This window comes from Saccostrea echinata, unplaced genomic scaffold (assembly GCF_033153115.1).
Source record: "Saccostrea echinata isolate AGI-Se365-2 ecotype Australia unplaced genomic scaffold, CSIRO_AGI_Sech_v1 ptg000009l, whole genome shotgun sequence".
Classification (NCBI taxonomy): Eukaryota; Metazoa; Mollusca; class Bivalvia; order Ostreida; family Ostreidae; genus Saccostrea; species Saccostrea echinata.
Window position 1 is genome coordinate 16,927,435 of NW_026889758.1, and position 12,766 is coordinate 16,940,200.

General features: G+C 34.4%; 2 protein-coding genes across 2 annotated transcripts; one reads left to right on the plus strand and one right to left on the minus strand.

The window, feature by feature from the left end:
- Positions 1–542: 542 nt before the first annotated feature.
- On the plus strand, positions 543–4,992 carry LOC133181894 (uncharacterized). The gene is made up of 2 exons (XM_061316544.1): positions 543–569; positions 2,561–4,992. The coding sequence occupies exon 2, from the start codon at positions 2,563–2,565 to the stop codon at positions 4,879–4,881; it is 2,319 nt and encodes a 772-aa protein (XP_061172528.1). The 5' UTR covers positions 543–569; positions 2,561–2,562; the 3' UTR covers positions 4,882–4,992.
- Positions 4,993–5,791: 799 nt separating this feature from the next.
- Positions 5,792–7,059, minus strand: LOC133182471 (uncharacterized). The gene is made up of 2 exons (XM_061317318.1): positions 6,893–7,059; positions 5,792–6,710 (listed from the first exon to the last, which is right to left on the minus strand). The coding sequence occupies exons 1-2, from the start codon at positions 7,057–7,059 to the stop codon at positions 5,960–5,962; spliced, it is 918 nt and encodes a 305-aa protein (XP_061173302.1). The 3' UTR covers positions 5,792–5,959.
- Between the last annotated feature and the right edge of the window lie 5,707 nt (positions 7,060–12,766).

Sequence of the window (12,766 nt, forward strand, 5' to 3'; positions counted from 1 at the left end):
TCATGGCTAAAAGAAAGTGCGATTTTAACAAATGTTAAACATATAATTATTATCATGATGATTTCTTTCTAAGTAGCTAGATATTCTATTTGTATTCAGAGACTCAAGTTTCCTATAACTTATCACCATGCATGAAAAGTCCGTGTACACACATTTCCTAGGTTGGAAAATGTCTATCGTCCATCAACACAATTCATTTAACTCGTTCTGTGCACTTAAAAACTTAAAAATCAAAATTGAATGATTCAGATGAAATGTTTTCAATCACTAGATGACCTCAATATTTCAATGCCTCGGTAAATCTGTATATCTGCGGGATAGTGCGAGCTGTGCACACTCCTATATCCATATCCTGGTCCAGGATGACAAATTTGGGAAAATTTGTTTTGATAAAAATTAAAAAAAAAAATTTCGTCCATTGCTCAATTTGTCAGAGGGCATTGACATTTATCAGGTATATATATAAAGGAAGTTCCAATAACATATAGCTAAATGTATGTAGCAATATCATTCTATAGATATTGTGTGCTTATTTGTGTCAGACAGAGAGATAAACAGAAGGTTAAAAGGTAAGACCTTTCCTTTTATAACCTTATTACTAGTCATTATTTTCCAAATTCAGACAGGTGTAAAACTTGCAAAGATAAAGTATCATGAAGTAATTATCATTTTTATGTCCTAGAGATCCACGAAAACAAAAAACTCAGCAATTGTAGAAATGTAAACATCTAGTAATGTTAACATCTAAAAAAAAATGTAGATATTCAGTTCTCAATATTAACGTATAAACATCTAGTGATTAACATTATGAAATGTAAACATCTAGTAATGTTAACATCTAAAAAAAATGTAGATATTCAGTTCTCAATATTAACGTATAAACATCTAGTGATTAACATTATGAAATGTAAACATCTAGTAATGTTAACATCTAAAAAAAATGTAGATATTCAGTTCTCAATATTAACTTATAAACATCTAGTGATTAACATTATGAAATGTAAACATCTAGTAATGTTAACATCTAAAAAAAATGTAGATATTCAGTTCTCAATATTAAAGTATAAACATCTAGTGATTAACATTATGAAATGTAAACATCTAGTAATGTTAACATCTAAAAAATATATAGATATTCAGTTCTCAATATTAACGTATAAACATCTAGTGATTAACATTATGAAATGTAAACATCTAGTACTGTAACACATAGAAGTGTAAAAATCTAGTAAAAGGAGGTGGGTGAACATAGCGTGCAGAAAGCCTATAGCTTCAGATAAATAAAAATCATGTTCAGTTTGTGAATTTAGTATTTAGAGTAAAGTTCTCATTATTGAAGTTAATGAAACTATCATAAACAAAACTTTTCTGCGGATAATTTTCTCGGTAAAATTTATTCCTTTATTAAAAGTTAATGTGGTATTTGAGGGGTTCGAACCATAGCATTAAAAACCCTAAGTATCATTTTCTTTCGAGACTAGCACGCTAACCACTAGACTACACATGTCCTGATGAATAGTGGCATTTAAATCAGGTTTGTGATATGACCCTTGACTTAATGGACTTCAAGTATTTCTCGAAAAACTGCGAATGTTATGTCTTAAAAGTATATTTTTAAGGTATAGTGGGTCATTGCTCCATATTTTTGGTAATCAAAAAATGTATATTTTTATGCAAACTTTGAGGATTAACTTTTAAAAAAAATGGAGCTAAGACCCACTCATATCGAAAAATAGTGTTTTAGTATGAGAAAATGACTTTTTTTGCCCTCTTTGGTGTGTGTATAATATTTCATGGGCAAATAATTTCAATCTTTTAGAGATTTTTGCAAATTGTAGAGATTTAACATAAAGAATATTTTAATGTTAGATGAAATATCAAGGAAAATTTTGATATAATTGAGATTCATTTTTTCATCTTCATGTTTGTCACACTATAGGCTTTTCGCTCGACATGTTCACCCATCCTCTTTGCAGCTAGATTCTCTGACTGTGTCAAGTATGAGGGGCCGTTTTGGTATTCACTGTCACTGAGTGATATCACCTATTCCATTGGTAATATCACCTATTCGAAATAAGTAGGTGATATATACCACCTATTCAACTCTAATGAGTGATATCACTTTTTTGAATAGATGATATCCCTTATTGATTAGGTGATATCATGATATCACTTAATGGAAACAAATATCAAAACGGTGCAATGTCAAATCATATTAACTAAGATTTCTCAATTTATGCCAAATTCGTTACAAACAATAAGCCACTTAGGCCAAGCTCTACATGTAAACGTGGATGCTTAAATTGAATCTGTAGTTTTCTTCAACTATAGCCTCCTTAATCATTATTCCGTCATGCATGGGACTTTGCTGATTAACAGAAACAAGTTTCTTTGACAATTACGATACAGGAGGATGTCAAAAACTGAACAAATACAATACTTGACTGTACGCAAATCATCAAACTAATAAACTGAGAGTATAAAATGTAAAATATATAGCAAAACACACGTATAGCATTATCATCGTTAATATGCTATCAAAGAATTGTTTCTATTGCAGATATGATTAAGCGATTTGAGAATCTACTCTATCTTTGCCTGACGTTGATGATGGCCAATGAATCATTTCCGTGGGACCCTGACGCCGGATTAGTAACGTCATGGACTAAATATCCCAGGGCTAGGGTAACAGCTTCGTCTTCCACCGGTACGTCGGACCCGCATTCCGTCATCGACGATAACGACAACACACAGTGGGCGTCCGGAAGCTGTCTTCCTAGTGGCTTTGTTAGTGACCCGGAACAAAACATTTTGCATGGTCTATGTCAGAATAAAAATCACTGTACCGTGTCAGACAGCCTGGATGTTTACAAAGCAACTGATGGCGATCCATCTTACACAGCAGCAACAATTAATCCGTCACAAAGTTCACCGGAAGCCAAATTAGTTATAAGCATACCAAATCCTCAACCGGTAAGCTTTTTGACCGTGTGGGGAATCTACAGTCATGGAGCAACCGAGTTGTCCCTGATTGACAATAACAACATTCGCCATAGTATCAGAACTTTGACATCCATTGATAACTACAAACAAATTTCATTCAGCAACATTACATACCCTGTCGCTCGAGTTGAATTTGTTTCTACACAGAAGTTTCAAATCCGAGAGGTCGCTGGACTTGGAACTAAGGGTTGTGTTGCCAAATTAACCCTTGACCTTGGAGAAACTCGTATGATACAGACGATTCGATCACGGCACTGGGCAGGACCAGGAACTGCTTCAGCCTTAAGATTAAAGACTTCTGAATTCGGGAATTCCTGGATGTCGGTAGATTTAGACCCTGACGCAATCAACGCGGTAGTCACAAGATTACCATCTTTAGTTAGAGGTCGTTATATTGTTTTTGAATATACTCTTATTCAGAAACCGTACAGTAAGGTATACCTCTGGGAGGTTGACGCTTGGGATGAAAATTCTGTCTGGGGAATCAGACTTCCATCTAAGCCACAGCAAAACACCATGAGGTCATTGCTTGGCGTCAACGGAATATGGGGCTGGGGAAACAATAAATACAGTTCATCGTTAAAATCTGGAGAGGGGCCAGATCTCTACAACAAGGTAGCATCCCATGCTAGAAACTATCATAACATGGACTGGGATGTACTAGATCCCGATAATGATCCAGAATACTCCAAAATGGCGTCCGGCGGTGGGACGAATGCAAAGTCATGGCTGAACTGGGACACAGAGTACAAAGCATGGCGAAATGCCAGTCTTAAGATCGACGTGTCTGTCCAATTCAGCAATTTCCAGCAAGCTAGATGGGATAATCCACAGACATCTGCTTATAACTATGGGAAACAGTTCGCCAAACACTTTGGTCCTGTGGTTGGCAATGGTGTAATTGACGCAGTGGAGGTGGGTAATGAACCATGGTCATACGATGCTGTATTCTATATGAACCTGCTTCAGAGTATGTCGGCAGGAATACGAAGTGTAGACGATCAAATAAAAGTACTCCCCGGAGCATTTCAGGCCCACGAAAAGAGAGCAGTAAATAACTACATAGGAACTCGAATAAATCATCAGATAGCCAAGAACCTCAGTGCCATTAACTTTCATACGTACAGTTATGTCTCCAGCTTTACTGGAGCGAGGGTAGGTGTTCACCCTGAGCACCCCGAGTCTTCGTTTAACAGCCTAAGAAACATGGTAAGATGGCGGGATACTAACCTCCCCAGTCACCCGTTATGGGTGACAGAGTGGGGATGGGACGCACCGACTGCGGGAGAAAATTGTCCATTTTCAGAATGTGTGACAGAAGCTGAACAAGCTGTGTATGGAGTCAGAGGACTATTAATCTTGTCCAGGTCGGTTGTGGACAGGGTTACTTGGTTTTTCTATGCCAATACTAAGTGTGAACATCTCTATTGCCGAAGTGGTCTTACAAGTTCTCCTACGACTGGGTTCACCAAACGACCCGTTTTCCAGGCCTTTAAGGCTCTACTGGACTTTCTTGGCGATCTCTATTTCCAGTACACGCTAAACGAAAGTAAAGAGAGCTACATTTATCTCTTTGGAGACAAAATTCAACATCAGGGACCATCTGATGAGGAGATTAAAGTCAGAGGAGCCAAGTATATGGTTATGTGGAAACCGGAAACACTTCAAGGTGGCGGAGTCACGCCTCTTTTCTACGTGTTTCCACGTGGCACACATCCGATTCAAGCAATAAGATTCACCGGAAATGATACACCGTATACTAACGAACCGCTTGCATATCAGCCAGGTATTCAAGGTAGTCTTACTTTGAATGTGACGTCATTTCCTGTTCTTGTAGAACTTTCACATAATCCAGTCGCACCAGTAGTTGGATTCTAGTCAGCACTGTACCATTCAAACACGTTACAAAAAAGTATAAAATTAACTAACATGTATGTATAGTCAAAAATTTTGTGTTTATTCTTCTATATTCTTTTATAATATATGCAAGCCTACTCAATTGTAATTCCTGGTACAATAAAACTGCTAGATAGATGCGAACTGGAATATATCGTCATTTTACATTCAGAATGGGCGATAAAAAATTAAATGTTACGGACACACCGCTAACATTTTTCTTCTCTAAAACAATAGAAAACAAGGAATACACCTGTGAAGTTTAAAACCCCAAGCACCAATTGTTCAAAAGTTATGGCCAAGGTTAAAGTTTTTCAAAAGTAGGTCAAACTCCAAGGTCAAAAGGTCAAAGTTGTTGGTATCCAAAGGAAGGCCTTGTCACAAAGAATACACATGTGAAGTTTGAAACCCCAAGCACCAACGGTTCAGAAGTTATGGCCAAGGTCAAAGTCTCATAAAATTTTGCAAAAGTGGGTCAAACTCCAAGGTCAAAAGGTCAAATATAGTACCAAAGAAAAGTCTTGTCACAAGGAATACACATGTGAAATATGAAAGTCATAGCTCCAACCAATCAAAAGTTATGGGCATGGTTAATGTTGACAACGGACAGACAGACAAACAGACAGACAGGACAAAAACAATATACCCCCGGGATCTTTCGATCCGGGGGCATAAAAATCTAGATGAAGTTTTACAAAGCAAAAGACAAACGTTACCTTACTCTATCCACAGCATAGGAGCACCTGTCAGAGACCTGATAACGGGTTTCTATGTTCTCCATTCAAGCTATATCTAATATGTGACTTGTCTTTTATCAAATACAAAATTTCTCATATAGTGCCGCCTAACTTTCTATTACGTGATGGTGATATCACTCAATAAACATGAGCTGTATAGTCTAACGATGTAATCAATTTATTATTCTAAAGATTACATAAATTTTGTTTTGAGATCACGAGCTTTAACCAGTTAACAGAATGGACAAAAGGAATGATACAAAATGACACTATGCATCTGCTGAAAATATTAACAAAATGATAAAATTCTATGTAATATGGACTCAGTTAATTTCCAGCAAAGACTCTGATACATGCGTGACCGATTTTAGCACTATTCTTCGAGGAAGTGGTTCTCCATAATTCGTAGCCCAGTCACGTGGCTTTCGCTTCCGGTTCCTGTCTTTCATTTCTTTCACCAGTTGTTGTAAACCGCGTTCTCTATCATGTATAGAAATTCTGGCGTGCGGCGATAACTTTGGTAGCTCATCTTGTTCGTCGAATACAGACTTTCTGCTAGGCGGGCGTACTTTTGAGCAACGACTCAATAAAGTATCATAGTTTCTTAATACCGAAAAGCTCTTCTCTCTTTCAGTGATTCCAATTGCGTGATAAGTAACTGGTAGATAACATGGAAAGTAATGACACCTGCTGTCATTACAGTACAGGCACTCGCCACGACCACCCATCGACAAATCACTCTTCGAAGGGGTAGAACAGCCTAGAAATCTGGGTCTAGGTAAAACCGGAAGTTCTGGAGATTTTCTGTTCTGGGTTTCCAGTGGCAATCTCGTAACTTGGTTATCTTCCTCTTCCATCTTTTTTACTTGATCTTCAATGAACGTGGTCTCCCTCTCTATTTCTCTGCTTTCCCTCAAAAAGTGTTTGTTCAAAGCTTTTAGTTGTCCATCCAGCCGAATTTTGGCCACTCTGAGGAGTTTCTTGGTGCGTCGTGATGCCATCTGTTCTCGTTTGTGCATTTTTGCGTTCCTGTCCATGACTTCTCTTTGTACAGCAGGTCTATTAGAACACTGACTGAAATAGTATTTTTTCAAAACATCAATTTAAAGAAATGGTTTTCAATTTGAAAAAAAGAAAAGATTTTTGGATGATATCCGAATATATATTTAATAATAATAATAAAATATTTATAATAGAAGTACATATACCTGACCGTCGGAGCAAAGCAATGCTAGAAAAATAATTCTAAAACTTACGACTTAATTTTTGTTCGACTCAAAGACTCCACAGATAGACTACTTTTTTCTCTGCTGGTTAATCCATCTCTAACAGTTGAAAAACTAGAAGACAATAATGTAGATCTGTGAGTTGTTATACGAGATCTTCCCGAGATCTGTGAGGGAGAGATTTCCTCGGGGCTCATTGTCATAAATTTAACACTTGTTTATCTACGAGTCCTCCAACACGGTAAGTCTTATGTAACAAGCATTAGCATCGGGATAAACAAATCTGATATGAATCTTCATAACAAACGACATCACAAAAGATTCGACGTCATCAGCAGTGTATCACATAAAAAATCAATAGATTCTATCTCGCAAACAGTTCCGGTGATTTGTGTTTTTCACCAGATACACTATCTACCGGAGTTAGGTGTACCACTGAGTCTACTACCCCAAAACAAAGTCTTTCAGAAATCTCATAGACTATAACGAATTGTAGCTGAATTGTATGACGACTTTACGAACTGTGTAGAACACAATAGAATTTAAATGTTCAGCTGAACAAATGTTTTAGCTGTCTTTAGTGAGCCCTTCGTTTGACAGTTAGAGACCTTTAGAATTTTGTCCCGACTAAGCGAACATTAAACTGAAATTTCTTTTGAAAATATTTTCTTGTCTCCTCTCTGCAAAACATTTTAAGCTTTTTTTTTTTTAAACTTTCGCCTTTTTAATTGAAATTCTGAGCCGACATTTATAGAATAAAAAAAAATGATGATATGTAAATGTATTTTAATGAAAGGAATACATGTATAAGAAGAAGGTAATACATTTATAACATTTCTTGTTTAAATTTAAATTTCTATGAGAGAGAAGAAAATTGACAAATTATGTTTCCTTAAGAATTACTTTCTTATTGTCTAGATTAAGTTCATGAGAACAAACTTACCCTTATCATATCGTGTATGCAACTGATGAAATGGATATACACAAATATATTATACCCTAGTTGTTTGACAACAAAAACCCTTAGAAATAGCGACGGATCAAATATAATGCCACTGTTTATATAATTAAGCCACTAGTCCATCACGTTAGGTGCAGTATTTGTAAAGCGTTCCTGTGCATTCAAAACTTTCATTAAAAAAAATACCGGGGTTTATTTATTCATATTTTTTGTTGGACAACGGCACGAAAATTGACAGCGTAAAGAAATTCATTTGGCCTAGCCTTTAATAGAATAAAAACACGACCTACTTCTGTATGAAATGTTTGTTGAAATAAAATAGTTTATAACTTACCAGTGATTCGGTATATTATGACATCATTATGACAGCATGCACTGTGACGTCAACATTAATGGCTCGCGTACACTTAGAAAAAAAATTATTAACCCCCCCCCCCAAAAAAAAAACTATGGTGTTGTACCATTTTTATGCCCCCGTATCGAAGATTCGGGGGTATATAGATTTTGCCCTGTCCGTCCGCCTGTCTGTCTGTTTGTCTGTTTATCTGTTTGTCCGCAAAAACTTTAACATTGCTCATAACTTTTGATTGGTTGGAGCTATGGCTTTCATATTTCATATGTGTATTCCTTGTGACATGACCTTTCTTTGGGTACCATCATATTTGACCTTTTGACCTTGACCTTGGAGTTTGACCCAGTTTTACAAAAATTTTCCCCACATTAACCTTGGCCACAACTTTTGAACGGTTGGTGCTAGGGCTTTCATTCTTCACATATGTAATCCATGTGACAAGACCTTTCTTTGGATACCAACAACTTTGACCCTTTGACCCTGACCTTGGAGTTTGACCTACTTTTTGAAAACTTTAACCCTGGCCATAAATTTTGAACTATTAGTGCTAGGGCTTTCATTCCTCTCATGTGTAATCCTTGTGACAAGACCTTTATTTATAGCCCATTGACCTTGACCTTGATGTTTGACTCACTTTTGGAATACTTTAACCTTTTCCTTATCTTTTCAATGGTTGCTGCTAGGGCTTTCATATTTCACAGGTATATTCCTCGGTACAAGACCTTACTTTGGGTACCAATATATTTGATTTGCATTTGAGAAAGTGTAACCTTCGCTATAAATTGCCATACGGGGGCATCAGTGTTTCACAAACACATCTTGTGTCTATGTGTTATCTGATGCCAATGTCAATGCCAAGATTTTAATTTTTTTATGTCACTACCCTAACTCCGTCACTTTCGGGACACTCCGCGCTGTTTGTATACGAAATATGACTGTGACGTCATTTTTTGCTCATTTTTCACATGTCAGCAATTTTTATGAAGGTCTGTCTCAAAGGTTTATTTTTTGTCAAAATTTTACCTAACTAGATGAAATCCCGCGCAAGCGCGGGGATTTGAATTTATACTGCTACTACAGACAGAAAATATTTTGTATTTTCTACTGACAGCCTACATGCTTATAGCAGGAAGAAATACTTGTTCAAAAACCCGCATGAAGTAGATGTACGTCTCCATCCCCCACCCCTTTGTAAAAACTTGAAAATTAACAATTTCATTAATTGATGTTTTTTGTGAAACCTGTTATACCATCTTATGGATATTGTACTTCACATGCTCTTATTTCATTTCCGTCAAGGATAAAAGCAGTGAATATTCACATTTTACCGATAAATTGATTTGGGGGGAGGGGGTGTTAAAATTCACAGGTACTTGGGTCTTGGTTTATAAATATATTTGTACCTAACTGATATGTAAATAATGTACTTTATTTTTTTTTACATATCAATAAGGTACATACATATTTATAAACCAAGACTCAAGTACCTGTGTAAAATTAGCTTTTAACGCCCTATAAATAGGCCGAGTATTTGATACAAAAGACTGTTTTCAGAAGGAAAAAAATGAAATGTATTGATTAAAACACAAAATTTTACATCTTTAAATGTTTTTGAACAATACCTTATTCATTAATTTTCTCTTTACATGTAAGCAAGTTTATTACGAAGTACAAATAGTACTCCGGGTTCGTTGCCACGATGCTCTCAGTAAGGAATATATATATATATATATATATATATATATATATATATATATATATATATATATATATATATATATATATATATATATATATATATGTATATATATACATACACACACACACAAATTTTACCGATAAATTTATTAGGAAAATCTACTACATACATGAATATATTATATATGTATAGTCTTTGAATATATATATATATATATATATATATATATATATATATATATATATATATATATATATATATATATATATATATATATATATATATATATATATATATATATATATATATATAGTGTTATCAATGATTTACCATTATTTCACTGACCAATCACAAAAAAGCCTTTTTATGTTATGCATCTATAAGCGCCTCGTTTTTTTTAACATCGGGCTCGATGCTATATAATGTTCTAGAAGCTTCCGTCAATATTACGATCGGTGAATGACGAAAATAATTTGCACATTTCCCTTTTTAATCGGTTATCACAATTTATTTCTTTTATATCATTTAAATCAAGTTTTGATTGAATAATTCAATGATGACGTTTTATGAAATAAATAAACGATTGCTTGTTGCCAGTTTCATTAAAAATTGCCAGTAACTTAGATCCGCCAACCGGAAACGCCACCGTACTCACGTTTTTGCTATTTCATGGCTGTTTATAGAAAATAAAAGTAGATTTTTAATTTAATGTACGATACTTCCTATGCGAGCGAAATCTAAATATAGTTTACGGACATCATCTTGTATCTAGAGTGTATTGTTAGAGGAGTAAGTAAGAACTCTGGTGCACCCGTTTCGGAGTTTATTTGGAAAATTTATTAATTTATAAGTATAGATACACAACACATGGAGAAAACGTTACACCATATTATAATTACATATAAATACGTTATACCAGTATTAACGTTATTTAATACTATTTTAAATCTTAAAACCTATTTTTCTTTTTGTTTACACATTTAAAAAAAGGACAATAACTGAACTGGGAAAATAATATTTTAAATACGTAGGCATATTTTAGAGGCCCTGGTGACGGAGTTAGGGTTCATTGGACGTACAGGTAATGTACGCGTACGTAACATACGTTTTACTTAGTGGTGTTACATAAGCCCACTAACTGCTCTTTTTGTTAAAAGTTTAAGTTCATTACTAAGTGTACAATGTTTAAGTTCATTACTATAAATGTAGCAAACAAAGAAACAAATCAAAAAAATAATTCGGAGAGTGACGAGAGGTGTTTTCCGCTTATGGTGACGGAGTTTGGGTACTCATGGATATTATCTGTATTTTTTCTTCTTCACTTTTTCAATACAAATGCAAACAGCTATTTTTTATGTCAAAATGAATAACATATAAAGAGAACAAAATCAGGTCAGAAAGAGCTCTTCTCCCCGCTATATAACAATTCAGAGTTGTCTCTCTTTTCTTATAAAGAACGGGGGCGCATTCGGCGGGACTATATATGGGCGCACTTGAAAAGTGAATTTCATTGACCAGTCACTTGAAACTTTAGCATTCTTTTGATGTATCGGGTTCCTGTGAAACAAGAAAGATATTTTGTATCTTGTGCTTGATTCATTTGGTACAAAATATTATATTTTTACACGTTTTTCTAAAAATTTGCTAACTCTTGGTCACCTCTCCATGATTTTGAAACATTATTTGCGTGCATTTTATGTCAATGAAAGGAGCAAGCATTTGTGTAAAAAAAAAAAAATGAGAGAAGACCCAGAGACCATAAAAATGAACTTTTTCAAAAAATAAAAAATCCCATTGTGTAAATGCTGTGTTTCATTATCGTTTAAAATTCCATATTGTGTGTGTAGTGGTGATAGCTCAGTAATATGCGTTAACCGTCCAGTGCAGTGGAATCGAAAAGTTTTATTATTTTATGCAAACAATCAATTCTTTTGTCAGTTTAATTTTATGTTTTATTAAAATTTTAAAATACATTGAAACTGATGAGTGCAGTGTATTCGTAGGGTATTGATATAATGAATAGACCCGGTACACGTATTATGATAAAATACCGTAAAAAGAGAAAGTTCAAGGGTCAACATTTCTTATACTACAGTAATCTTCAGATTGTAATTCTGAGATTTCGTATATTTACACATATTACATATTGTACCCCATTTTTCCCCACTGTTATGTTTTAAAATTAAAATTTGATCTGCACTTAATTGATAAAACTTGAGAGTTAACCACATAGTGATCTTGTGTCACCGTAAACGGACATTTAATGTGTTTGCCCTGAAGATAATAAGTTAGGCCTTTCATATTTGTTAATTTCCACGATGAAATTGTGATTTATTCAAAATAAGACGCTTATAACTTAATTGTATCTCATGGAATAACTGAAAACGGTATGTAATCGATACTGAACAAAATGGAGGTAAATACTAACATCTTAAAAATATTCTTTATTCTGCACCGAAAGCTTTTCATTTACAGTTTAGTACAGTTATGTATTCAAGAAGTCAAACTGTTGTTTTAAATGCCTGTATAATTAAAAGAGTTCCATTATATCAATACAACGCATATTCACCTTTACTAAAATATTCATAAAAAAGTAAATTTATTTTCCAGTTAATTAATAACTATATTTTTTATCCTGATAATATTTTTTATCCTGATACACAGCTAGTGGTTAAAAATACATGTTGATATCCTTTGATATTTCTGATCTTATTTTTTGACTCTATCTAGATTGTGATTTGTAATTGCGATAAGGATGAAACTACACCAGCGTATCTAATGTTAATTCAGTGATCAAAGGACTCATTAGTTTTAATTTGGTACTCTATATATATGCTTATAGCCGAAAAGATTTTGAATGCTTCGTATATTCAATAAATAACTCGTCATAAA